The sequence below is a fragment of the Salmo salar genome, unplaced genomic scaffold, assembly GCF_905237065.1.
Source record: "Salmo salar unplaced genomic scaffold, Ssal_v3.1, whole genome shotgun sequence".
Taxonomy (NCBI): domain Eukaryota; kingdom Metazoa; phylum Chordata; class Actinopteri; order Salmoniformes; family Salmonidae; genus Salmo; species Salmo salar.
In genome coordinates, this window is record NW_025548293.1 from 168,661 (window position 1) to 196,469 (window position 27,809).

At 47.0% G+C, this 27,809-nt stretch overlaps 1 protein-coding gene and 1 pseudogene across 1 annotated transcript; both read left to right on the plus strand.

The window, feature by feature from the left end:
• Positions 1 to 236: 236 nt before the first annotated feature.
• Positions 237 to 10,829, plus strand: LOC123732855 (little elongation complex subunit 1). The gene is made up of 8 exons (XM_045712184.1): positions 237 to 1,064; positions 1,112 to 1,305; positions 2,647 to 2,815; positions 5,288 to 5,448; positions 5,655 to 5,845; positions 6,822 to 6,922; positions 7,049 to 7,147; positions 10,455 to 10,829. Exons 1-8 carry the CDS (start codon positions 293 to 295, stop codon positions 10,649 to 10,651), a joined length of 1,884 nt encoding a protein of 627 aa, XP_045568140.1. The 5' UTR covers positions 237 to 292; the 3' UTR covers positions 10,652 to 10,829.
• A 14,929-nt stretch (positions 10,830 to 25,758) lies between these two features.
• LOC123732854 (adrenocorticotropic hormone receptor-like) lies at positions 25,759 to 26,681 on the plus strand (annotated as a pseudogene).
• The last annotated feature ends 1,128 nt before the right edge of the window (positions 26,682 to 27,809 follow it).

Below are 27,809 nucleotides of genomic sequence, written 5' to 3' on the forward strand. Positions count from 1 at the left end.
TCCATGTTCTTCAACACCAGGATATGAAAGCTGACCGTAAGCATCCTACAACCACCGACTGCATCTCTGAGTCGAGGTCGGAGTCCCAGCTGACGGATGAAGGGTCTGAGAAACTACGTGGAAATGCCCAGACTGAGATGATCAGTATTAGAAGTGGGCGTGTCAGGAAGAGTCTTGTTAGATCAAACGCAGTCCAAACGAGCTCAGGGGAAAGACGGCGCGGCCCCCACGGGACGGCCAGCAAACGGCCACCCTTTCATGTAAAGTTATTATTGAAAGACTCAGCCCTGACATGAGGGAAGGGATCAGGCCAGCAGCCTTGCCTGTGGGCCACTCCCCAGAACCCACAGCAGCCTTGCCTGTGGGCCACTTCCCAGAACCTACAGGGAAAATTCCTATTGGGAAGGTTCGCTTTGAAATGGGTCCTCCACTACCTCCTCTTCTGATGCCTCTCACTGTAACTCCTCCGAGACCGGTAAAACCTGCTAATCCAAGACAGGTGATTGGTAAACTGTCCTTTCCCTCACCAATGGAAAGACCTGTTTCCCCTCTGGGGTCCCAAACAGCACCTGATGGTCAGATGTTGAGCTCCCCGTCTCGAACCGCTCCTTCCTCACCACTACAGTTTGGTTCAGCCACTCCTAAACACGCCCTTCCTGTTCCAGGGAGACTTCCTGCCTTCAGCCCTTCCTCTTCCTCCACTAGTCCCGCCCAGGAGAACTCCATGAGGATTCTAGACAGCATGTATCCAGAACTGTCTGCCCGTGCCTGGACTCTCGGTATCCTCCGAGGAAACATCTGTATGTCTGCTGCTGAGACGGGGACTACACCCTCCAGCTCAGTCAGTCAGGTATCTGGCTTCAAAACCATCAACTCCTCGTCCACGGCTTTCACCAAAACAGAACAAAGAGGGAAGCGAAGTGGAGTCAACATGCTTCTACCAAAGAGTGCCAAAAGGCTGAGGCTGGATAACTGCTCCCCGGCCCTGCTGGGGGCGACGGCCGGCCCTGCTGGGGCGACGGCCGGCCCTGCTGCTAAGGGGATATCCTCCACGACATCAGCCAGTCCCGACCCACTACTCAGGACACCTCAACATGGGAGTTCTTCACAGCCTACAGAGAAGGAGAAACTGGTTGGGAAACCAGCAGCGACGCCTCCATATCCCAGGCCTTAGAGAAGATAGAAGCCCAGTGTTTTGACCTGTTGCCTGTCATCAAGAGTCACCTGTTTGTTGGGAATCTGTCTAGGAAGCCTGTGTTACGGGATGAGGAGAAGGAGGTCCTCTCTGAGTTCTCAAACAATCAGGTTAGTGACGTACAGCTCTGCCTAGTAGTCTACGTAGAATCAGGTTAGTCACGCACAGCTTTGCCTAGTAGTCTACGTAGAATCAGGTTAGTCACGTACAGCTTTGCCTAGTAGTCTACGTAGAATCAGGTTAGTCACGTACAGCTTTGCCTAGTAGTCTACGTAGAATCAGGTTAGTCACGTACAGCTTTGCCTAGTAGTCTGCGTAGAATCAGGTTAGTCACGTACAGCTTTGCCTAGTAGTCTACGTAGAATCAGGTTAGTCACGTACAGCTTTGCCTAGTAGTCTACGTAGAATCAGGTTAGTCACGTACAGCTTTTGCCTAGTAGTCTACGTGAGAATCAGGTTAGTCACGTACAGCTTTGCCTAGTAGTCTACGTGAGAATCAGGTTAGTCACGTACAGCTTTGCCTAGTAGTCTACGAGAATCAGGTTAGTCACGTACAGCTTTGCCTAGTAGTCTACGTAGAATCAGGTTAGTCACGTACAGCTTTGCCTAGTAGTCTACGTGAGAATCAGGTTAGTCGCGTACAGCTTTTGCCTAGTAGTCTACGAGAATCAGGTTAGTCACGTACAGCTTTGCCTAGTAGTCTACGAGAATCAGGTTAGTCACGTACAGCTTTTGCCTAGTAGTCTACGAGAATCAGGTTAGTCACGTACAGCTTTGCCTAGTAGTCTACGTAGAATCAGGTTAGTCACGTACAGCTTTGCCTAGTAGTCTACGTAGAATCAGGTTAGTCACGTACAGCTTTGCCTAGTAGTCTACGTAGAATCAGGTTAGTCACGTACAGCTTTGCCTAGTAGTCTACGAGAATCAGGTTAGTCACGTACAGCTTTGCCTAGTAGTCTACGTAGAATCAGGTTAGTCACGTACAGCTTTGCCTAGTAGTCTACGTAGCATATTTGCCTTAGTATCTTTTAAAGGCATGCTTCTGGATTTTGGCAACGAGACCCTTTTATCTACTTCCCCAGAGTCGGATGAACCATTTTTATGTCTCCGTGCAGTTTGAACGTAGTTGCTAACTAGCTCTAGCACAATTGCTAACTAGCGTTAGCACAATGACTAGAAGTCTATGGTATCTGCTAGCAGAGATCCTAAAGTATCCCTTTAATTTGTAGACGTGAACGCCTCTTACATGGTTGTCCCGTGAATCCTTGGTACACGGTTGTCCTGTGAATCCTTGGTACACGGTTGTCCTGTGAATCCTTGGTACACGGCTGTCCTGTGAATCCTTGGTACACGGCTGTCCTGTGAGTCCTTGGTACACGGCTGTCCTGTGAATCCTTGGTACATGGCTCTCCTGTGAATCATTGGTACATGGTTTTCCTGTGACTTGTCAGCCTCTGGCAGATGATCTGATGTCGGTGATGCTGACTAAGCTGAAGACTGAGAGGACTGAGCTGCCTGGGTCTCACCTCCAGGCTCTGGTCAGAGTCTACACTGCTCTGTGCCGACAGAGGAGGGACTGGGACAGAGCTCATATCCTGGCCTACAGCATCCTTAGAGAAGGTAAAACATCCTGGCCTACAGCATCCTTAGAGAAGGTAACACATCCTGGCCTACAGCATCCTTAGAGAAGGTAACACATCCTGGCCTACAGCATCCTTAGAGAAGGTAACACATCAAATTTCAAAATCAAATCAAATTTATTTTTATATAGCCCTTCGTACATCAGCTGATATTCTCAAAGTGCTGTACAGAAACCCAGCCTAAAACCCCAAACAGCAAGCAAAGCATGAAAGAAGCACGGTGGCTAGGAAAAACTCCCTAGGAAAAACTCCCTAGAAAGGCCAAAAACCTAGGAAGAAACCTAGAGAGGAACCAGGCTATGAGGGTGGCCAGTCCTCTTCTGGCTGTGCAGGGTGGATATTATAACAGAACATGGTCAAAATGTTAAAATGTTAAAATGTTCATAAATGACCAGCATGGTCAAATAATAATAATCATAGTAGTTGTCGAGGGTGCAACAAGCACGTCCGGTGAACAGGTCAGGGTTCCATAGCCGCAGGCAGAACAGTTGAAACTGGCGCAGCAGCACGGCCAGGTGGACTGGGGACAGCAAGGAGTCATCATACCAGGTAGTCCTGAGGCATGGTCCTAGGGCTCAGGTCCTCCGAGAGAAAGACAGAAAGAGAGAATTAGAGAGAGCATATTTAAATACACACAGGACACCGGATAAGACAAGAGAAATACTCCAGATGTAACAGACTGACCCTAGCCCCCGACACATAAACTACTGCAGCATAAATACTGGAGGCTGAGACAGGAGGGATCAGAAGACACTGTGGCCCCATCCGATGATACCGGACAGGGCCAAACAGGCAGGATATAACCCCACCCACTTTGCCAAAGCACAGCCCCCCACACCACTAGAGGGATGTCTCCAACCACCAACTTACCGTCCTAAGACAAGGCCGAGTATAGCCCACAACGATCTCCCGCCATGGCACAACCCAAGGGGGGGCGCCAACCCAGACAGGAAGACCACGTCAGTGACTCAACCCACTCAAGTGACGCACCCCTCCCATGGACGGCATGGAAGAACACCAGTAGGCCAGTGACTCAACCCCTGTAAAAGGGTTAGAGGCAGAGAATCCCAGTGGAAAGAGGGGAACCGGCAAGGCAGAGACAGCAAGGGCGGTTCGTTGCTCCAGCCTTTCCGTTCACCTTCACACTCCTGGGCCAGACTATACTTAATCATAGGACCTACTGAAGAGATAAGTCTTCAGTAAAGACTTAAAGGTTGAGACTGAGTCTGCGTCTCTCACATTGGTAGGCAGACCATTCCATAAAAATGGAGCTCTATAGGAGAAAGCCCTACCTCCAGCCGTTTGCTTAGAAATTCTAGGGACAATTAGGAGGCATGCGTCTTGTGACCGTAGCGTACGTGTAGGTATGTACGGCAGGACCAAATCGGAAAGATAGGTAGGAGCAAGCCCATGTAATGCTTTGTAGGTTAGCAGTAAAACCTTGAAATCAGCCCTTGCCTTAACAGGAAGCCAGTGTAGGGAGGCTAACACTGGAGTAATATGATCAAATTTTTGGTTCTAGTCAGGATTCTAGCAGCCGTGTTTAGCACTAACTGAAGTTTATTTAGTGCTTTATCCGGGTAGCCGGAAAGTAGAGCATTGCAGTAGTCCAGCCTAGAAGTAACAAAAGCATGGATTAATTTTTCTACGCCATTTTGGACAGAAAATTTCTGATTTTTGCAATGTTACGTAGATGGAAAAAAGCTGTCCTTGAAACAGTCTTGATATGTTCTTCAAAAGAGAGATCAGGGTCCAGAGTAACGCCGAGGTCCTTCACAGTTTTATTTGAGACGACTGTACAACCATCCAGATTAATTGTCGATTCAACAGAAGATCTCTTTGTTTCTTGGGACCTAGAACAAGCATCTCTGTTTTGTCCGAGTTTAAAAGTAGAAAGTTTGCAGCCATCCACTTCTTTATGTCTGAAACACAGGCTTCTAGCGAGGGCAATTTTGGGGCTTCACCATGTTTCATTGAAATGTACAGCTGTGTGTCGTCTGCATAGCAGTGAAATTTAACATTATGTTTTCGAATGACATCCCCAAGAGGTAAAATATATAGTGAAAACAATAGTGGTCCTAAAACGGAACCTTGAGGAACACCGGAATTTACAATTGATTTGTCAGAGGACAAACCATTCACAGAGACAAACTGATATCTTTCCGACAGATAAGATCTAAACCAGGCCAGAACTTGTCCGTGTAGACCAATTTGGGTTTCCAATCTCTCCAAAAGAATGTGGTGATCGATGGTATCAAAAGCGGCACTAAGATCTAGGAGCACGAGGACAGATGCAGAGCCTCGGTCTGACGTCATTAAAAGGGTCATTTACCACCTTCACAAGTGCAGTCTCAGTGCTATGATGGGGTCTAAAACCATCCTGGCCTACAGCGAAGGTAACACATCCTTAGAGAAGGTAACTTTGTTTCTGTTCGTGTTCTCCCCCCCACAGATTTCCCTGAGTCAGCCAAGCTGGTTCTGTTCATGGTGACCACGTGGCCCAACGTGTTCTCCTGCAGGACTGTAGTGTGCCAGGCCATCCACACGGTCACCAAGGTCAAAGCTCAAGGAGAGGTGCTCCACTGCCTGACTGCTTACCTGGGATGGGAGAAGGTACGGTATCTTTTATAATCTTGGTCTGCGGTTACGGGGATCTACGCTTGTCTATTGGTCTCCACCTTTTTTTTTTTATCGATTAACAAGAGGGGAAGAGTTGTCCGTATTCTGTCACTGAGAAGGCCTGTCCATTTTCCTGTTATGTGTATTGTGAAGCTTGGCGTAACATCAGTTTTGACTTCGTGTCACGTCTGCGTCCCCAGAGTCCTCCTAGTGACGTGGATCAGTTGGTGTCCAGCACGTTGACGTCGGTCAGAGACGCCGCCGAGATGACCTTCCAGAAACACCCGCGACATGGAGAGGACCTGAACCCTGTTGCCTGGCAACGCGTCTTCACCCTGGAGCTGCTCTGCTCTCATACACACTGGAAGTGGACCCATGACAACCTACTGAGGTACAAAGCAGGTCTGCTGTTGGTTGGTGTTGACTGCCACAGCTGGACTGAAATTCACCGCGAAACAAAACAATGAAGACAAAACCAAATGCATACATTTAGCAAACTCTTTAATGTCATTATGACCATCCAGCTAAATATTCATCTAGCTAGATAGCGTGTTGGGGGGGACGACCTAAAAATGATTTTGTTAAGCGTTGAAGATGGTTAGATAATTTATGTAGCCAACTCAGCCAGTTAGCCCCATTTGACTTAGACTGCAGATGTCACTTTTTAGGTGACCTCACCAAATTCACATAAAAATGTGAGTTATAGATCTGTCATTCTCATTGAAAGCCAGTCTAAGAAGAGGTAGATCTGTTCTATGTCACTATTTCTATGCTTCCGGTCTTAAGTTTCCTTTTTTGTGTCTTTTACTTTCGGTTTTGTACACCAGCTGTAAACAGTTACGGAAAATATGGTTATAGAAAAGATACAGGGATTTAGATGGTACAATGATTCTCTACACTGCTGTTTTAGTCACATAAACAGGCAAACTTAGAATTTGAGCAACCAGAAAATGGCGGAGAGATTTCTGCATAGTACATCTTTTAACATGGCTAGCGATTAGCATAGGCTAGCGATTAGCATAGGCTAGCGATTAGCATAGGCTAGCGATTAGCATAGGCTGGCGATTAGCGTGGGCTAGCGATTAGCCTGGGCTGGCGATTAGCCTGGGCTGGCGATTAGCCTGGGCTGGCGATTAGCCTGGGCTGGCGATTAGCCTGGGCTGGCGATTAGCCTGGGCTGGCGATTAGCCTGGGCTGGCGATTAGCGTGGGCTGGCGATTAGCATAGGCTAGCGATTAGCATAGGCTAGCACACTGCAGTGGACATGGAGACAACATGACAGACTGAAGACAGTAGATACAGTATGTTGGAGTGTATTAACCATCATGGCCTCAGGTGTTTAGTTCTTTGTTGTCCTGTTTTTAAAGTAAAGAGCTGTGGCCGGTGATGAACTCCTGGGTGACTCAGCCCAGATCGAGACAGACTCCCATCCAGGATGTTACTGTGGCTGCGATCCTCAGACTCATAGGTGGGTGGTGTTTGTTTGTGTATAATTGTTTCATGAAACACTTTATATATATATATATATATATATATATATATATATATATTTGTACTGACCATTGAAGTGTAACCATGAGAACCACCTCGTCAGGGCGCCTCGGGCAGCTGGGAATTAAGGAGGGATGTGGCTGGTCTGTGAAGAACATCTCCAGGGTCATCAACACCTTCGCCAGACACGGCCGGTCAGAAGGTAATCTACTGTAAAGCTTCTGAAATGGTTCGTCTGTATTTCATCAGTCATTCTACTCCGTGGGTTAACATCCTAGTTGCTTTAACCAGCAGCGTTACCACCCTGAATCCCACTGCTGACTTGCTTCTGAAGCTAAGCAGGGTTGGTCCTGGTCAGTCCCTGGATGGGAGACCAGATGCTGCTGGAAGTGGTGTTGGAGGGGCCAGTAGGAGGCGCTCTTTCCTCTGGTCTAAACAATATCCCAATGCCCCAGGGCAGTGATTGGGGACATTGCCCTGTGAAGGGTGCTGTCTTTCGGATGGGATGTTAAACGGGTCTCCTGATGCTCTGAGGTCAATTAAAGATCCCATGGTGCTTATCGTGAGAGTAGGGGTGTTAACCCCTGGTGTCCTGGCTAAATTCCCAATCTGTCCCTCAGACCATCACGGTCACCTAATCATCCCCAGCTTCCAATTGGCTCATTCAACCCCCCTCCTCCTCTCCCCTGTAACTTTTCCCCAGGTCGTTGCTGTAAATGAGAACATGTTCTCAGTCAACTTACCTGGTAAAATAACAGATAAATAAATAAAAAATAATATCTATTGTCAGGATGAATATACTGCCCAGGGCTGAATGTGTGTAGTTTAATGCTTCCCTTGTCAGGATGAATATACTGCCCAGGGCTGAATGTGTGTAGTTTAATGCTTCCCTTGTCAGGATGAATATACTGCCCAGGGCTGAATGTGTGTAGTTTAATGCTTCCCTTGTCAGGATGAATATACTGCCCAGGGCTGAATGTGTGTAGTTTAATGCTTCCCTTGTCGGGATGAATATACTGCCCAGGGCTGAATGTGTGTAGTTTAATGCTTCCCTTGTCGGGATGAATATACTGCCCAGGGCTGAATGTGTGTAGTTTAATGCTTCCCTTGTCGGGATGAATATACTGCTCAGGGCTGAATGTGTGTAGTTTAATGCTTCCCTTGTCAGGATGAATATACTGCCCAGGGCTGAATGTGTGTAGTTTAATGCTTCCCTTGTCAGGATGAATATACTGCCCAGGGCTGAATGTGTGTAGTTTAATGCTTCCCTTGTCTCTCCCTTCTGGCTATTTAGAATGACATTCATAGTGTGGTTTCTAAATGTATATACGACAAGGTAAACGATCCCAGATAAAAATTAATCCACTTAAAAAAGAGGGAAAGAAGTAGGAGGACTCTCCGTACCAAACCTTAAATTATATTTCCTGCCACTAGTATTTCGCCCAGTCTTAAAATGGTTTATGATTGGTCTGCCCCTGGCTGAGTATAGGCTGTGACCAATCGCCTCGATTCGGTCTTATGTAGAAACATTTGAAATAGTATTTATTTTTTTTTTTTCACATTGGATGAAAGGAGAGACTCCGAGCTAGAAAATGGTTTATCATACAGTACATTTGAGGAACAATTTTGTTTAGACATGTAAACTATGATCGGGCATAATCCCAACTCGTACTACTACCAATACAAACATTGTCAGAGCTGTAGTATTAATCTACAGGTAGCTAAAGCTAACAAACTAGGTTCATAGCTGTGGTATGAATCTGCAGGTAGCTAAAGCTAACAGACTAGGGTCAATGTTAACTAGCTAACATGTATTTGGGGAGTTTCTCCCATTCTTCTCTGCAGATCCTCTCAAGATCTGTCAGGTTGGATGGGGAGCGTCGCTGCACAGCTATTTTCAGGTTTCTCCAAAGATGTTCTTTCGGGTTCAAGTCCAGACTCTGGCAGGGCCACTCAAGGACATTCAGAGACTTGTCTCCGAAGCCACTCCTGCATTGTCTTGGCTGTGTGCTTAGGGTCATTGTCCTGTTGGAAGGTGAACCTCGATCCTGACTAGTCTCTGAGTCACTGCCGCTGGAAAAACATCCCCACAGCATGATGCTGCCACCACCATGCTTCACCGTAGGGATGGTGCCAGGTTTCCCCCAGACGTGACGCTTTGGCTTTCAGGCCAAAGGGATTCATCTTGGTTTCATCAGACCAGAGAATCTTGTTTCTCATGGTGTGAGAGTCTTTGGGTGCCTTTTGGCAAACTCCAAGTGGGCTGTCATGTGCCTTTTACTGAGGAGTGGCTTCCGTCTTGCCACTCTACCATAAAGGCCTGATTGGTGGAGTGCTGCAGAGATGGTTGTCCTTCTGGAATGTTCTCCCATCTCCACAGAGGAGCTCTGTCAGTGACCATCAGGTTCTTGGTCACCTCCCTGACCAAGGCCCTTCTACCCCGATTGCTCAGTTTGGCCAGGGGGCCAGCTCTAGGAAGTGTCTTGGTGGTTCCAATCTTCTTCCATTTAAGAATTATGGAGGCCAATGTGTACTTGGGGACCTGCTGAAATGTTTTGGTACCCTTCCCCAGATCTGTGCCTCGACACAATCCTGTCTCGGAGCTCTACGGACAATTTAATTCGACCTCATGGCTTGGTTTTGCTCCGACATGCACTGTCAACTGTGGGACCTCATATAGACAGGTGTGTGCCTTTCCAAATCATGTCCAATCAATTGAACAGGTGGACTCCAATCAAGTTGTAGGAACATCTCAAGGATGATCAATGGAAACAGGATGCACCTGAGCTCACAATCACCCGACCTCAACCCAATTTGAGATGGTTTGGGATGAGTTGGACCGCCGAGTGAATGAAAAGCAGCCAACAAGTGCTCATCATATTTACATTTACGTCATTTAGCAGACGCTCTTATCCAGAGCGACTTACAAATTGGTGTGTGGGAACTCCTTCAAGACTGTTGGAAAATAATTCCAGGTGAAGCTGGTTGAGAGAATGCCAAGATTGTGCAAAGTTGTCAAGGCAAAGGGTGGCTACTTTTGAAGATGTTTGATTTATCACTTTTTTTATTTATTATTCCATACGTGTTATTTCATAGTTTTGATGTCTTTACTATTATTCTACAAAATAGAAAATAGTAAAAAATAAAGAAACTCTGGAACGAGTCGGTGTCCAAACTTTTCGTAAGGTATTTTGTTGTTTTATTTTTAATAAATTGTCTAAACCTATTTTTGCTTTGTCATTATGGGGATATTTGTATTTAATTGAATCCATTTTAGGTTAAGGATGTAACATTAACGTGTAAAAAGTCCAGGGGTCTGAATACTATCTGAAGGAGCTGTACGTCTAGTTTCCTGATGACCTCAGTTCCTGGGTGGGATGTCTGTACCTGTAAACCTTAACTCTTCTGCTTAAAAACAAAAAGTAATTCTGCTCAGATGAGACTGGGCAGATCTGTGTCTGTATTGGACAGATGGGCCAACCAATGAGTCTCTGTGATGTCATTTCCAGGTGTTCCCTGGGAGGTCCAGCTGGCAGCTGTCTACACTGTCTACGACCTGTCGCCTAGCAACCCCAAGGAGGCTCTGGCTGCGCTGGCGTCATGGCGAGGAGAGACCACCCAGCCTGTCCCCCCCGCTGTCACCAGCTGCATCACACAGATCGCCTCGCTCTGCCCGACACGTCAACCCCTAGTCCCTAATCCCTAGCTCCTAGTCCCTAGCTCCTAATCCCTAGTCCTTAACCCCTCCACACCCCTAGCTCCTAATCCCTAGCTCCTAACCCCTAGTCCTTAATCCCTCCACACCCCTAATCCCTAGCGCCTAATCCCTAGCGCCTAATCCCTAGCTCCTAATCCCTAGCTCCTAACCCCTAGTCCTTAACCCCTCCACACCCCCTAGCTCCTAACCCCTAGCTCCTAACCCCTAGCTCCTAACCCCTAGCTCCTAACCACTAGCTCCTAACCCCTAGCTCCTAACCCCTAGCTCCTAACCCCTAGTCCTTAACCCCTCCTCACCCCTAACCCCTAGCTCCTAACCCCTAGCCCCTAACCCCTAGGTCCATTGCCACTTGTACAGATCTGTAAGGATTTCCTAGATCCCAAGAATGTTGCCTATGAAGAGGGCAAGGTGAAGCAGCTTATGCTTTGCTGTTACCTCTATCCATACCTTTTTCTATCTGACGCCTTGAACCCTGCTGTGGACTGAACTCATTTTTAATGTCCGTATTATTCATCTGTTGGTTAACTCATCACGTTCCCCTCGACGTTCTGTTTGGGTTTTCTGTTACCCGTTCTTTATATGTTGAGCGTGACTTTGTAAATATGACGTAGAGATTCTGTTTGGTGAAGCTCCCTGTGTACAATATATAAATGTCCCTACTTTTGTAAATGTTCCCTGTTACAAGAGCCTATTTCTATTTAATTTGACAAATTAAAATCTAAGAGGTAAGCGTTGTTTAATAATATATGATCCAATTATTGTCTCATGGAAGACTGCTCTCCCTTCTTCACATCATCCATCCATCCAGCATTCACCTGTCCATTACATTTTACATTTAAGTCATTTAGCAGACGCTCTTATCCAGAGCGACTTACAAATTGGTGCATTCACCTTATGATATCCAGTGGAACAACCACTTTACAATAGTGCATCTAAATCTTTTAAGGGGGGTTAGAAGGATTACTTTATCCTATCCCAGGTATTCCTTAAAGAGGTGGGGTTTCAGGTGTCCATTATCCATCATTCATCCATCCAGCATTCACCCGTCCATTATTCATCCATCCAGCATTCATTATCCATCCCGCATTCACCCGTCCATTATCCATCATCCATCTAGCATTCATTATCCATTCATTATCCATCCCGCATTCACCTGTCCATTATCCATCATCCATCTAACATTCATTATCCATCCCGCATTCACCGTCCATTATCCATCCATCATGCATTTATTCATTCATCCATTATCCATCATTCATCCATCCATGCCACTGCTCTGTCTTGACCTTTGACTGGTCAGTAATAATGACCTTTTAAACTAAATGGGGATGTTGGGGAAAAGCCTGTTCTTTCTCCTTCCCGTTGTGGTGGTAGAAAGCCATGACGCTGCGGAAAAAACCCAGTCAAACTGGAACTATTCTAGAACATTCAATATATATCAAAAATAGAGATTCCGTTTAGAAAAAGCAAACTTGTTCTTTTCAGAATCACCTTTATTTACCAAGTACATTTACACATCCTCAGAATGTTACCTGGTGATATGGTGCTGCTAGACAACACACTCAGAATGTTACCTGGTGATATGGTGCTGCTAGACAACACACTCAGAATGTTACCTGGTGATATGGTGCTGCTAGACAACATCCTCAGAATGTTACCTGGTGATATGGTGCTGCTAGACAACACACTCAGAATGTTACCTGGTGATATGGTGCTGCTAGACAACATCCTCAGAATGTTACCTGGTGATATGGTGCTGCTAGACAACACACTCAGAATGTTACCTGGTGATATGGTGCTGCTAGACAACATCCTCAGAATGTTACCTGGTGATATGGTGCTGTTAGACAACACACTCAGAATGTTACCTGGTGATATGGTGCTGCTAGACAACATCCTCAGAATGTTACCTGGTGATATGGTGCTGTTAGACAACACACTCAGAATGTTACCTGGTGATATGGTGCTGTTAGACAACACACTCAGAATGTTACCTGGTGATATGGTGCTGCTAGACAACATCCTCAGAATGTTACCTGGTGATATGGTGCTGCTAGACAACACACTCAGAATGTTACCTGGTGATATGGTGCTGCTAGACAACATCCTCAGAATGTTACCTGGTGATATGGTGCTGTTAGACAACACACTCAGAATGTTACCTGGTGATATGGTGCTGCTAGACAACACACTCAGAATGTTACCTGATGATATGGTGCTGCTAGACAACATCCTCAGAATGTTACCTGGTGATATGGTGCTGCTAGACAACACACTCAGAATGTTACCTGGTGATATGATGCTGTTAGTGATAGACAACACACTCAGAATGTTACCTGGTGATATGGTGCTGCTAGACAACATCTCGAATTTACCTGGTGATATGGTGCTGTAGACAACATCCTCAGAATGTTACCTGGTGATATGGTTAGAAACATACTAGAATGTTACCGGTGATATGGTGCTGCTAGACAACATCCTCAGAATGTTACCTGGTGAAGTGCTGCTAGACAACATCCTCAGAATGTTACTGGTGATATGGTGCTGCTAGACAACACACTCAGAATGTTACCTGGTGATATGGTGCTGTTAGTGATAGACAACACACTCAGAATGTTACCTGGTGATATGGTGCTGCTAGACAACATCTTCAAGAATGTTACCTGGTGATATGGTGCTGCTAGACAACATCCTCAGAATGTTACCTGGTGATATGGTGCTGCTAGACAACATACTCAGAATGTTACCTGGTGATATGGTGCTGCTAGACAACATCCTCAGAATGTTACCTGGTGATATGGTGCTGCAAGACAACATACTCAGAATGTTACCTGGTGATATGGTGCTGATAGTGATAGACAACATACTCAGATGTTACCTGGTGATATGGTGCTGCTAGTGATAGACAACACACCCAGAATGTTACCTGGTGATATGGTGCTGCTAGACAACATACTCAGAATGTTACCTGGTGATATGGTGCTGCTAGATTACACACTCAGAATGTTACCTGGTGATATGGTGCTGCTAGACAACATACTCAGAATGTTACCTGGTGATATGGTGCTGATAGTGATAGACAACATCCTCCGAATGTTACCTGGTGATATGGTGCTGCTAGACAACATCCTCAGAATGTTACCTGGTGATATGGTGCTGCTAGTGATAGACAACACACTCAGAATGTTACCTGGTGATATGGTGCTGCTAGACAACATCCTCAGAATGTTACCTGGTGATATGGTGCTGCTAGACAACATCCTCAGAATGTTACCTGGTGATATGGTGCTGCTAGACAACATACTCAGAATGTTACCTGGTGATATGGTGCTGCTAGACAACACACCCAGAATGTTACCTGGTGATATGGTGCTGCTAGACAACACACTCAGAATGTTACCTGGTGATATGGTGCTGCTAGACAACATCCTCAGAATGTTACCTGGTGATATGGTGCTGCTAGACAACATACTCAGAATGTTACCTGGTAATATGGTGCTGCTAGACAACACACTCAGAATGTTACCTGGTGATATGGTGCTGCAGACACATACTCAGAATGTTACCTGGTGATATGGTGCTGATAGTGATAGACAACATACTCAGAATGTTACCTGGTGATATGGTGCTGCTAGTGATAGACAACACACCCAGAATGTTACCTGGTGATATGGTGCTGCTAGACAACATACTCAGAATGTTACCTGGTGATATGGTGCTGTTAGACAACACACTCAGAATGTTACCTGGTGATATGGTGCTGCTAGACAACATCCTCAGAATGTTACCTGGTGATATGGTGCTGCTAGTGATAGACAACATACTCAGAATGTTACCTGGTGATATGGTGCTGCTAGTGATAGACAACATACTCAGAATGTTACCTGGTGATATGGTGCTGCTTGTGGACAGTCGGCCTGCTGCAGCCAGGGGGAGGAGAGAGAGGACAGTCTGCACTGGAGAGAGACTACATCTCTCCTCCCCTCGCTGCAGCAGGCAGACCTCTCCCCCTGCAGCCAAGGGGAGGAGAGAGAGGACTGTTATGGTATGCTGTTGGTCTGCACTGGGTCCTGGTATGGTATGCTGTTGGTCTGCACTGGGTCCTGGTATGGTATGCTGTTGGTCTGCACTGGGTCCTGGTATGGTATGCTGTTGGTCTGCACTGGGTCCTGGTATGGTATGCTGTTGGTCTGCACTGGGTCCTGGTATGGTATGCTGTTGGTCTGCACTGGGTCCTGGTATGGTATGCTGTTGGTCTGCACTGGGTCCTGGGTATGCTGTTGGTCTGCACTGGGTCCTTGGTATGCTGTTGGTCTGCACTGGGTCCTGGTATGGTATGCTGTTGGTCTGCACTGGGTCCTGGTATGGTATGCTGTTGGTCTGCACTGGGTCCTTGTATGGTATGCTGTTGGTCTGCACTGGGTCCTGGTATGGTATGCTGTTGGTCTGCACTGGGTCCTGGTATGGTATGCTGTTAGTCTGCACTGGGTCCTGGTATGGTATGCTGTTGGTCTGCACTGGGTCCTGGTATGGTATGCTGTTGGTCTGCACTGGGTCCTGGTATGGTATGCTGTTGGTCTGCACTGGGTCCTGGTATGGTATGCTGTTGGTCTGCACTGGGTCCTGGTATGGTATGCTGTTAGTCTGCACTGGGTCCTGGTATGGTATGCTGTTTGTCTGCACTGGGTCCTGGTATGGTATGCTGTTGGTCTGCACTGGGTCCTGGTATGGTATGCAGTTGGTCTGCACTGGGTCCTGGTATGGTATGCTGTTGGTCTGCACTGGGTCCTGGTATGGTATGCTGTTGGTCTGCACTGGGTCCTGGTATGGTATGCTGTTGGTCTGCACTGGGTCCTGGTATGGTATGCTGTTGGTCTGCACTGGGTCCTGGTATGGTATGCTGTTAGTCTGCACTGGGTCCTGGTATGGTATGCTGTTTGTCTGCACTGGGTCCTGGTATGGTATGCTGTTGGTCTGCACTGGGTCCTGGTATGGTATGCTGTTGGTCTGCACTGGGTCCTGGTATGGTATGCTGTTGGTCTGCACTGGGTCCTGGTATGGTATGCTGTTGGTCTGCACTGGGTCCTGGTATGGTATGCTGTTGGTCTGCACTGGGTCCTGGTATGGTATGCTGTTAGTCTGCACTGGGTCCTGGTATGGTATGCTGTTGGTCTGCACTGGGTCCTGGTATGGTATGCTGTTGGTCTGCACTGGGTCCTGGTATGGTATGCTGTTAGTCTGCACTGGGTCCTGGTATGCTGTTAGTCTGCACTGGGTCCTGGTATGGTATGCTGTTAGTCTGCACTGGGTCCTGGTATGCTGTTGGTCTGCACTGGGTCCTGGTATGCTGTTGGTCTGCACTGGGTCCTGGTATGCTGTTGGTCTGCACGGTCCTGGTATGCTGTTGGTCTGCGCTGGGTCCTGGTATGGTATGCTGTTAGTCTGCACTGGGTCCTGGTATGGTATGCTGTTAGTCTGCACTGGGTCCTGGTATGGTATGCTGTTGGTCTGCACTGGGTCCTGGTATGGTATGCTGTTGGTCTGCACTGGGTCCTGGTATGGTATGCTGTTGGTCTGCACTGGGTCCTGGTATGGTATGCTGTTGGTCTGAACTGGGTCCTGGTATGGTATGCTGTTAGTCTGCACTGGGTCCTGGTATGGTATGCTGTTAGTCTGCACTGGGTCCTGGTATGCTGTTGGTCTGCACTGGGTCCTGGTATGCTGTTGGTCTGCACTGGGTCCTGGTATGCTGTTGGTCTGCACTGGGTCCTGGTATGGTATGCTGTTGGTCTGCACTGGGTCCTGGTATGGTATGCTGTTGGTCTGCACTGGGTCCTGGTATGGTATGCTGTTGGTCTGCACTGGGTCCTGGTATGGTATGCTGTTGGTCTGCACTGGGTCCTGGTATGGTATACTGTTGGTCTGCGCTGGGTCCTGGTATGGTATACTGTTGGTCTGCGATGGGTCCTGGTATGGTATGCTGTTAGTCTGCACTGGGTCCTGGTATGGTATGCTGTTAGTCTGCACTGGGTCCTGTTATGGTATGCTGTTAGTCTGCACTGGGTCCTGGTATGGTATGCTGTTAGTCTGCACTGGGTCCTGGTATGCTGTTGGTCTGCGCTGGGTCCTGGTATGGTATGCTGTTAGTCTGCACTGGGTTCTGGTATGCTGTTGGTCTGCGCTGGGTCCTGGTATGCTGTTAGTCTGCACTGGGTCCTGGTGTGGTATGCTGTTGGTCTGCGCTGGGTCCTGGTATGGTATGCTGTTAGTCTGCACTGGGTCCTGGTATGCTGTTGGTCTGCACTGGGTCCTGGAATGGTATGCTGTTAGTCTGCACTGGGTCCTGGTATGGTATGCTGTTGGTCTGCACTGGGTCCTGGTATGGTATGCTGTTGGTCTGCATTCGGTCCTGGTATGGTATGCTGTTAGTCTGCACTGGGTCCTGTTATGGTATGCTGTTAGTCTGCACTGGGTCCTAGTATGCTGTTGGTCTGCACTGGGTCCTGGTATGCTGTTAGTCTGCACTGGGTCCTGGTATGGTATGCTGTTAGTCTGCACTGGGTCCTGGTATGCTGTTGGTCTGCACTGGGTCCTGGTATGGTATGCTGTTAGTCTGCACTGGGTCCTGGTATGCTGTTGGTCTGCGCTGGGTCCTGGTATGGTATGCTGTTAGTCTGCACTGGGTCCTGGTATGCTGTTGGTCTGCGCTGGGTCCTGGTATGCTGTTAGTCTGCACTGGGTCCTGGTATGCTGTTGGTCTGCACTGGGTCCTGGTATGGTATGCTGTTAGTCTGCACTGGGTCCTGGTATGCTGTTGGTCTGCACTTGGTCCTGGTATGCTGTTAGTCTGCACTGGGTCCTGGTATGCTGTTGGTCTGTGCTGGGTCCTGGTATGGTATGCTGTTGGTCTGCACTGGGTCCTGGTATGCTGTTGGTCTGCACTGGGTCCTGGTATGGTATGCTGTTAGTCTGCACTGGGTCCTTGTATGGTATGTGCTGGTCTGCACTGGGTCCTGGTATGGTATGCTGTTGGTCTGCACTGGGTCCTGGTATGCTGTTGGTCTGCACTGGGTCCGGTATGCTGTTAGTCTGCGCTGGGTCCTGGTATGGTATGCTGTTGGTCTGCACTGGGTCCTGGTATGGTATGCTGTTAGTCTGCACTGGGTCCTTGTGGTATGCTGCTGGTCTGCACTGGGTCCTGGTATGGTATGCTGTTAGTCTGCACTGGGTCCTGGTATGGTATGCTGTTAGTCTGCGCTGGGTCCTTGTTATGCATTTCTAATAGATTTCATTTAGATAATAGATAATAATTGTCAGTGCTTTTCTGTAGGTGAAAAACACACGTCTTTCAATGACAGAAAAAACATTTAATTTGCTTCAGCTTTTGGGTTGAGGGTTGTCGTTCAGAAGGCCTTGTGAAACAGCAGAGACAACATCCAGCGGTCGATGACGTCACCCAAGGGTACAATAACAAGAGTAGTGTTCGTTACAGGTTTCCTCCCAAATGACAACCTATTCCCTATGCAGCGCACACTACATTTGACCAGGGCCCACAGGGCACTATGTAGTGAATAGGGTGGTATTTGGGAAATATCCTCAGTCTCCTACTGCAGGAAGTGTACAGTTCCACTCTCCTATAGATCTCTGTAATGAGACCCGACAGGACAGTGACTGGACAACACAACAGCCTGTAAGGATTTTTTAAACAGCCCTGAAGACCTCCTAGTCATCAGGTTGGAGAGCTTTCGGAGAGATATCGTCACGCTGGTAAGATTCATCAATAGTTCAGCCTGGATAGATCTAAGACATGGTGGATAAGTACGGATAGATCTAAGACATGGGGATACAGTTAGGGAGATTAAAATGGTGGATAAGTGGATAAGTTAGCCTGGATAGATTCTAAGACATGGTGGATACAGTTCAGCTGGAGAGATCAAGACATGGTGGATTCTCAATAGTTCAGCCTGGATAGATCTAAGACATGGTGGATACAGTTCAGCCTGGATAGATCTTGGTGGATACAGTTCAGCCTGGATAGATCTAAGACATGGTGGATACAGTTCAGCCTGGATAGATCTAAGACATGGTGGATACAGTTCAGCCTGGATAGATCTAAGACATGGTGGATACAGTGGATACAGTTCAGCCTGGATAGATCTAAGACATGGTGGATACAGTTCAGCCTGGATAGATCTTGGTGGATACAGTTTAGCCTGGATAGATCTAAGACATGGTGGATACAGTGGATACAGTTCAGCCTGGATAGATCTAAGACATGGTGGATACAGTTCAGCCTGGATAGATCTAAGACATGGTGGATACAGTGGATACAGTTCAGCCTGGATAGATCTAAGACATGGTGGATACAGTTCAGCCTGGATAGATCTAAGACATGGTGGATACAGTTCAGCCTGGATAGATCTAAGACATGGTGGATACAGTGGATACAGTTCAGCCTGGATAGATCTAAGACATGGTGGTGCAGTGAATCGCGGGTGCAGTGAATCGCGGGTGCAGTGAAACGCGGTGCAGTGAAACGCGGGTGCAGTGAATCGCGGGTGCAGTGAATCGCGGGTGCAGTGAATCGCGGGTGCAGTGAAACGCGGGTGCAGTGAATCGCGGTGCAGTGAACGGGTGCAGTGAATCGCGGGTGCAGGTGAACGCGGGTGCAGTGAACGCAGTGCAGTGAAAGCGGTGCAGGAACGCGGGTGCAGTGAAACGCGGGTGCAGTGAAGCGCGGTGCAGTGAAACGCGGGTGTAGTGAAACGGGTGCAGTGAATCCGGTGCAGTGATTAAGCTGGGTGCAGTGAAATGCTTGTGCTTCTTGCTCACGCCTGTGCAGTAATATCTAACGAAGTTATACATGGAGGATACCCAATGCACACACAATACACACACATTACACAGCATATACACACACATTACACAAATATAAAATTACACAGCATATAACACACATTACACAGCATATACACACACATTACACAGCATATACCCAATGCCACACATTACACAGCAGATACCCAATACACACACATTACACAGCATATACACACACATTAACAGCAGATACCCACACATTACACAGCAGATACACACACATTACACAGCATATACACACACATTACACAGCATATACACACACATTACACAGCATATACACACACATTAACAGCAGATACCCAATACACACACACATTACACAGAAGATACCCAATACACACACATTACACAGCATATACACACACATTAACACAGCATATACCCAATACACACACATTACACAGCAGATACCCAATAAACACACATTACACAGCATATACCCAATACACACACATTACACAGCATATACACACACATTACACAGCATATACCCAATGCACACATTACACAGCAGATACCCAATACACACACATTACACAGCATATACACACACATTACACAGCAGATACCCAATACACACACATTACACAGCATATACACACACATTACACAGCATATACACACACATTACACAGCATATACCCAATACCCACACATTACACAGCAGATACACACACATTACACAGCATATACACACACATTACACAGCATATACACACACATTACACAGCAGATACCCAATACACACACATTACACAGAAGATACCCAATAACACACACATTACACAGCATATCACACACACATTACACAGCATATACCCAATACACAGCACATTACACAGTAGATACCCAATACACACACATTACACAGCATATACCCAATACAACACATTACACAGCATATAACACACATTACACAGCATATACCCAATGCACACACATTACACAGCAGATACCCAATACACACACATTAGCACAGCATATACACACACATTACACAGCAGATACCCAATACACACACATTACACAGCATATACACACACATTACACAGCATATACACACACATTACACAGCAAGTATACCCAATACCCACACATTACACAGCAGATACCCAATACACACACATTACATAGCATATACACACACATTACACAGCATATACCCAATAACACACATTACACAGCATATACCACACACATTACACAGCATATACCCAATACCCACACATTACACAGCAGTATACCCAATACACACACATTTACACAGCAGATACCCAATACACACACACATTACACAGCAGATACCCAATACACACACATTACACAGCATATACCCAATACACACACATTCACATACATATAAAATCACACATTACAAAGCAGATTACCCAATACACTACACATTACACAGCATATACCCACACATTTACACAGCATATACCCAATGCACACACATTACACAGCATACACACACATTACACAGCATATACCCAATACACACATTACACAGCAAGACCCAATACCCAAATAATAGCCACATTACACAGCAGATACCCAATACACACACATTACACAGCATATACCCAATACACACACATTACAACAGCATATACACACACATTACACAGCAGATACCCAATACATTACACAGCATATACCCAATACACACACATTACACAGCATATACACAATACACATTTCACAGCAGATACCCAACACACACATTCCAGCGATCCCATAACACGTTACACAGCATATATTACACAGCATATACCCAATGCACACACATCTAAGTAGGAATGAATTAAGACTAATATACATACGGACGAGCCGGTGTCAGGCGGAACGGACTAAGATAGTGTAGTGAATTGCGGGTGCAGTGGGTAGTGAATCGCGGGTGTAGTGGGTTAACGCGAGTGCAGCGGGTGATCGCCGGGTGCAGTGAATCGCGGGTGCAGTGAACGCGGGTGCAGTGAATCGGTGAGTGCGTGCAGTGAAATGCTTGTGCTTCTTGCTCCGTCTGTGCAGTAATATCTAACGAGTTACACAGCAGATCGCAATGCACACACATTACACAGCATATACACACATTACACAGCATATACACACATTACAAAGGATATACACACATTACACACAGCATATACCAAATGCACACACATTACACAGCATATACACACACATTACACAGCATATAACACACACATTACACAGCAGATACCCACACATTACACAGCATATACCCAATACACACCATTACACAGCAGATACCCACACATTAAGGCATATACACACACATTACACAGCATATCACACATTACACAGCATATACCCAATGCACACACATTACACAGCATATACACACACATTACACAGCATATACCCAATACACACACATTACACAGGATATACACACACATTACACAGCATATACCCAATACACACACATTAACAGCAGATACCCAATGCACACACATCTAAAGACTAATATACATACGGACGAGCGATGTCAGCTACTTTTGTGCACGACACAAGTCATTTTTCCAACAATTGTTTACAGACAGATTATTTCACTTATCATTCGCTGTATCATAATTCCAGTGGGTCGAAGTTTACATACACTAAGTTGCCTTTAAACAGCTTGGAAAATTCCAGAAAATGATGTCATGGCTTTGGAAAGCTTCTGATAGGCTAATTGACATCATTTGAGTCAATTCTCGGTGCCTCTTTGCTTGACATCCTGGGAAAATCTAAATAAATCAGCCAAGACCTTTGAAAAAAAATTATAGACCTCCACAAGTCTGGTTCATCCCCGGGAGCAATTTCCAAACGCCTGAAGGTACCACGTTCATCTGTACAAACAATAGTACACCAGTATAAACACCATGGGACAACGCAGCCGTCATACCGCTCAGGAAGGAGAGGCGTTCTGGTCTCCCTAGAGATGAATGTGCTTTGGTGCGAAAAGTGCAAATAAATCCCGAGAACAAAGAAGGACCTTTGTGAAGATGCTGGAGGAACAGGTATAAAAGTATCTATATCCACAGTAAAACGAGTCCTATATCGACGCACTTAACCTGAAAGGCCGCTCTGCAAGGAAGAAGCCTCTGCTCCAAAACCGCCATTAAAAAAAGCCAGACTACGGTTTGCAACTGCACATGGGGACAAAGATCGCTACTTTTAGGGAGAAATGTCCTCTGGTCTGATAAACAGCCTTGAAAGCCTTATATCACAATGGCAAGGCCTTAGGCCTATATATCACGATGTCAAGGCCTTAGGCCTATATATCACGATGGCAAGGCCTATATATCACGATGGCAGGCCTGTATATCACGATGGCAAGGCCTTAGGGCTGTATATCACGATGGCAAGGCCTTAGGCCTATATATCACGATGGCAAGGCCTTAGGCCTGTATATCACGATGTCAAGGCCTTAGCGCCATATCTACGATGGCAAGGCCTTAGGCCTATATATCACGATGTCAAGGCCTTGAGCGCCTTCGTATATCACGATGTCAAGGCCTTAGGCCTGTATATCACGATGTCAAGGCCTCGGGCCTGTATATCACGATGGCAAGGCGCTCTGGCCTGTATATCACGATGGCAAGGCCTGTATATCACGATGGCAAGGCCTTAGGCCATATCACGATGGCGGCCTCAGGCCTGTATATCACGATGGCAAAAGGGCCTCAGGCCTGTTATCACCACGATGGCAAGGCCTCAGGCCTGGTATATCCCACGATGGCAAGGCCTGTATATCACGATGGCAAGGCCTTAGGCCTATATCACGATGGCAAGGCCTACTATATCACGATGGCAAGGCCTTAGGCCTATATATCACTATGGCAAAGGCCTTATGGGCCTATATATCACGATGGCAAGGCCTGTATATCACGATTGCAAGGCCTTAGGCCCGTATATCACGATGCAAGGCCTTAGGCCTGTATATCACGATGGCAAGGCCTTAGGCCTATATATCACGATGGCAAGGCCTGTATATCACGATGGCAAGGCCTTAGGCCTATATACCACGATGGCAAGGCCCCTTAGGCGTATATATCGTATGGCAAAGGCCTTGAGGCCCATATAATACGATGGCAAGGCCTGTATCACGATTGCAAGGCCCAGAAGCGCTGCATATCACGATGGCAAGGCCTTAGGCCTGTATATCCACGATGGAAAGGCCTTAGGCCTATATAATGGTTTTGCGACCTGTATATCACGATGGCAAGGCCTTAGGCCATATCACGATGGCAAAACCTTAGGCGTATATCACGATGGCAAGACGCCTGCATATCACGATGGCAAGGCCTTAGGCCTGTATATCACGACAATTGGTAGGCCTATATATCACGATATGGCAAGCGCCTGGAGCGCCGTATATCACGATGGCAGGCGCTTAGGGCCTGTATATCACGATGGCAAGGCCTGTATATCACAAATGGCAAGGCCTTGGGGCCATATATCACGCATGGCAAGGCCTATATATCACGGATGGCAAGGCCTTAGGCCTATATATCACGATGGCAAGGCCTGTATATCACGATTGCAAAGGGGCCTTAGCCGAGCGCATTCGCGATGGCAAGGCCTTAGGCCTGTCACGGATGGCAAGCGCCCAGGCCTATATATCACGGATGGCAAAGGCCTTAGGCCATCACGATGGCAAGGCCTTAGGCCTATATACCACGATGGCAAGGCCTTGAAGGCGATATATCAGGCGGCAAAGGCCTTAGGCCCATATATCACGCTTAGGCAAGGCCTGTATATCACGATGGCAAGGCCTTAGGGCATATATCACGATGGCAAGGCCTTGAGCGCCTGTATATCCAGCGATGGCAAGGCCTATATATCACGATGGCAAGGCCTATATATCACGATGTCAAGGCCTTAGGCCTATATATCACGGGCTTAAAGGCCTTAGGCCTTATATACACGATGGCAAGGCCTATATATCACGATGGCAAAGGCATATGAACTAACAGGTTATAGAGCAAACAACACAATTATCACAACACATATGCTGTAATATGTTTTTCTTTGGAGTGGAGGAGTCTTGGCTTCCCCACACGTGAATACACTACATACACTACCTATACATACACACACTAACAAACACTGACGCCGTACACACACACACACACAAACACCACACACACACACCACACACACCACACACACACCACACACACACACACACACACACCCACACAACACACCACACACAACACACCACACACAACACACCCACACCACAAACACCACACACACACACACAACCACACACACACACACACACACACAGGCCTTAGGCCTGTATATCACGATGGCAAGGCCCAGGCCTGTATATCACGATGTCCTGGCTACGTTATCTCATCTTGTGTTCAATTAAATTTGATGTAATTTCTTTCATGTTTTTGTTCTTTCCACAGGTGGGTGTCATCTCCTCCTCCACTCAGAATCATCTCCTCCTCTCCTAGAATCATCTCCTCCTCTCCAGAATCATCTCCTCCTCTCTAGAATCATCTCCTCCTCTCTAGAATCATCTCCTCCTCTCTCTCATCTCCTCTCTCTAGAATCATCTCCTCCTCTCTAGAATCATCTCCTCCTCAGGAATCATCTCCTCCTCTCTAGAATCATCTTCTCCTCTCTAGAATCATCTCCTCCTCTCAGAATCTGTCTTCTCTCTCTAGAATCATCTCCTCCTCTCAGGAATCATCTCCTCCTCTTCAGAATCATCACCTCCCTCTCTAGAATCTTCCTCCTCTCTAAGATCATCTCCTCCTCTTCAGAATCATCTCCTCCTCCTCAGAATCATCTCCTCCTCTCCAGAATCATCTCCTCCTCTTCAGAATCATCTCCTCCTCTCTGGAAATCATCTCCTCCCCTCTCAGAATCATCTCCTCATCTCCAGAATCATCTCCTCCTCTCCAGAGTACCTGGTCTACTAACGTGATCCTTCTAGCCCAACCACTGCCCAGCAGGTCCATTCAGAGTGCCATCACACTGCTGAGGACAGTACCAACAATACAGAATTAAGATGAAACGCCCTGTTCTGATCTGATCTGGGCGTTACTCTGAAACACCCTGTTCTGATCTGATCTGGACGTTACTCTGAAAAACTCTGTCCTGATTTATTCTGGGCGTTGCTCACAAACACCTGATCTGATCTGCTGTTGGCCGGCATCTGACACTGTCTGTGGTCTCTCCGCATGATGAATGATGGCTCAGCTCTCCCGTCCAACCACACAGACTGCCAGGTGGTGAAGGTCCCCCACCTGGTGTTCTTTGTATTTGGTATGGTGTCTCTCAGTGGAACCTGGTGGTGTTGGCTAAGTGGTGACTGTAAGAACCTCCACTCCCGATGTACATGTTTGTCTGTAGCCACAGCCCCACGTTCAACACCGTCTCCTCCCTCTGCAAGACCTGGGAGACCCTGATGATGGTGTTCCGCGAGCGTGGCCAGCACTGGATCCCGAGGGACTCGTCCGGAGGTGGCGGCGTCATGACAGCCTGTGGTTGCCGGTTCCGCAGCTGCAGCCGGCTGTGGACTTCGTCACCATCTTTCACGCGCTCAACTACCACATGTCATGACCATGAGGCGGGCAGTGCGCCTGGCGAGATCTCTGGGCGCTTTGCGAGGCGTCGCGGGCGGTCATGGTGGCGTTCACGGCAGCGGTCGTAAAGATCTTTTTCATCGTGCTCTTCCTACGTCTCGCTGCTCCTCATCCTCTTGCCTCTACGTCCACATGTTCCCTGTTGGCTCGTTCCCACGCTTCCAGGAGGTGTGCAGCGCTGCCCGGAGAGTGCCACGCCTCACCGCAGCCTCCCGGGGGCCTCTCCGCTCACCATGCTGTTCGATTGTGTTCGTGGTGTGCTGGGCACCTTTCTTCCTCCATCTCCCCTCCTCCTCATGGTGTTCGTAGAGAACCCTTACTGTAGGTGCTACCGTTCTCTGTTCCAGCTGAATTTGGTTCTGCTGATGGAGTCACGCCCGCCCGTAGACCCGGTACATCGCCTTCCGCGCGCAGAGCTACGACACACCTTCAGGAAAGTGCTGCTCTGCTCAGACTCACCGTTCTGCTACAAGGTCAAAAGCTCTGTTCCAATGAAGGGCTTTGGCTGGACTAATTTCTAGATAATGCACAACTTTCCACGAGTGGCCAGGCCTTGGTTAAAGGTAGGGCACTATGTAGGTATGGGGCCTTGGTTAAGAGTAGGGCACTATAGTAGAATAGGGCCTTGGTTAAAGGTAAGGGCACTATATGGGGTGGGGCCTTGGTTAAAGTAGGGCACTATATAGAATGGGGCCTTGGTTTAAGGTAGAGGACTGCTATATGGGGAATAGGGCCTTGGTTAAAGGTAGTGGACTATATAGGGAATAGGGCCTTGGTTAGTGATGAATGAGGGAGGGCCTTGGTTAAAGTGGGGCACTATATGGGGTATGGGGCCTTGGTTAAAGGTAGGGCACTATATGGGGAATAGGGCCTTGGTTTAAGGTAGGGCACTATAGGAATAGGGCCTTGAGTTTAAGGTAGGGCACTATGAGGCGGGCCTTGGTTAAAGGTAGGGGCACTATAATAGAATAGGGCCTTGGTTAAAGGTAGGGCACTATATGAGAATAGGGCCTTGGTTAAAGGTAGGGCACTATGTAAGGAATAGAGCCTTGGTTAAAGGTAGTGGACTATATAGGGAATACGGCCTTAGTTAAAGGTGGGGCTATATTGGGAATAGGGCCTTGGTTAATGGTAGGGCACTATATGGGGAATAGGGCCTTGGTTAATGGTAGGGCACTATATGGGGAATAGGGCCTTGGTTAAGGTGGAGCTATATTAGAATAGGGCCTTGGTTAAAGGTAGGGTGCTATATGGGGAATAGGACGCCCAGTTGTGGTAGAGAGGGCACTATATGGGGGAATAGGACCTTGGTTAAAGGTGGTAAATAAATAAATGTTATACTTGGACAATAAGGCATTTTATTTACGTGTGCAGAAGACATCGGTGAAATCCACAGTACATACAGAAATATTATATTTCATGGAGTTCACCATGTCAGTCATGTCAACAATTAATTTCCATAAAGTCCACAATTTTGTAATTCACTGTCTGTAAAGAGATGGTTTGTGAACTGTACATTTAACTTTATACAGATAGATAACTACTGTATATTATACAGTATGTATAACTATATACAAAATAATAACAACATGCATACCACAGTATGACATAACCTACTAGAAATAATAAATGCATATGTACACAGTATA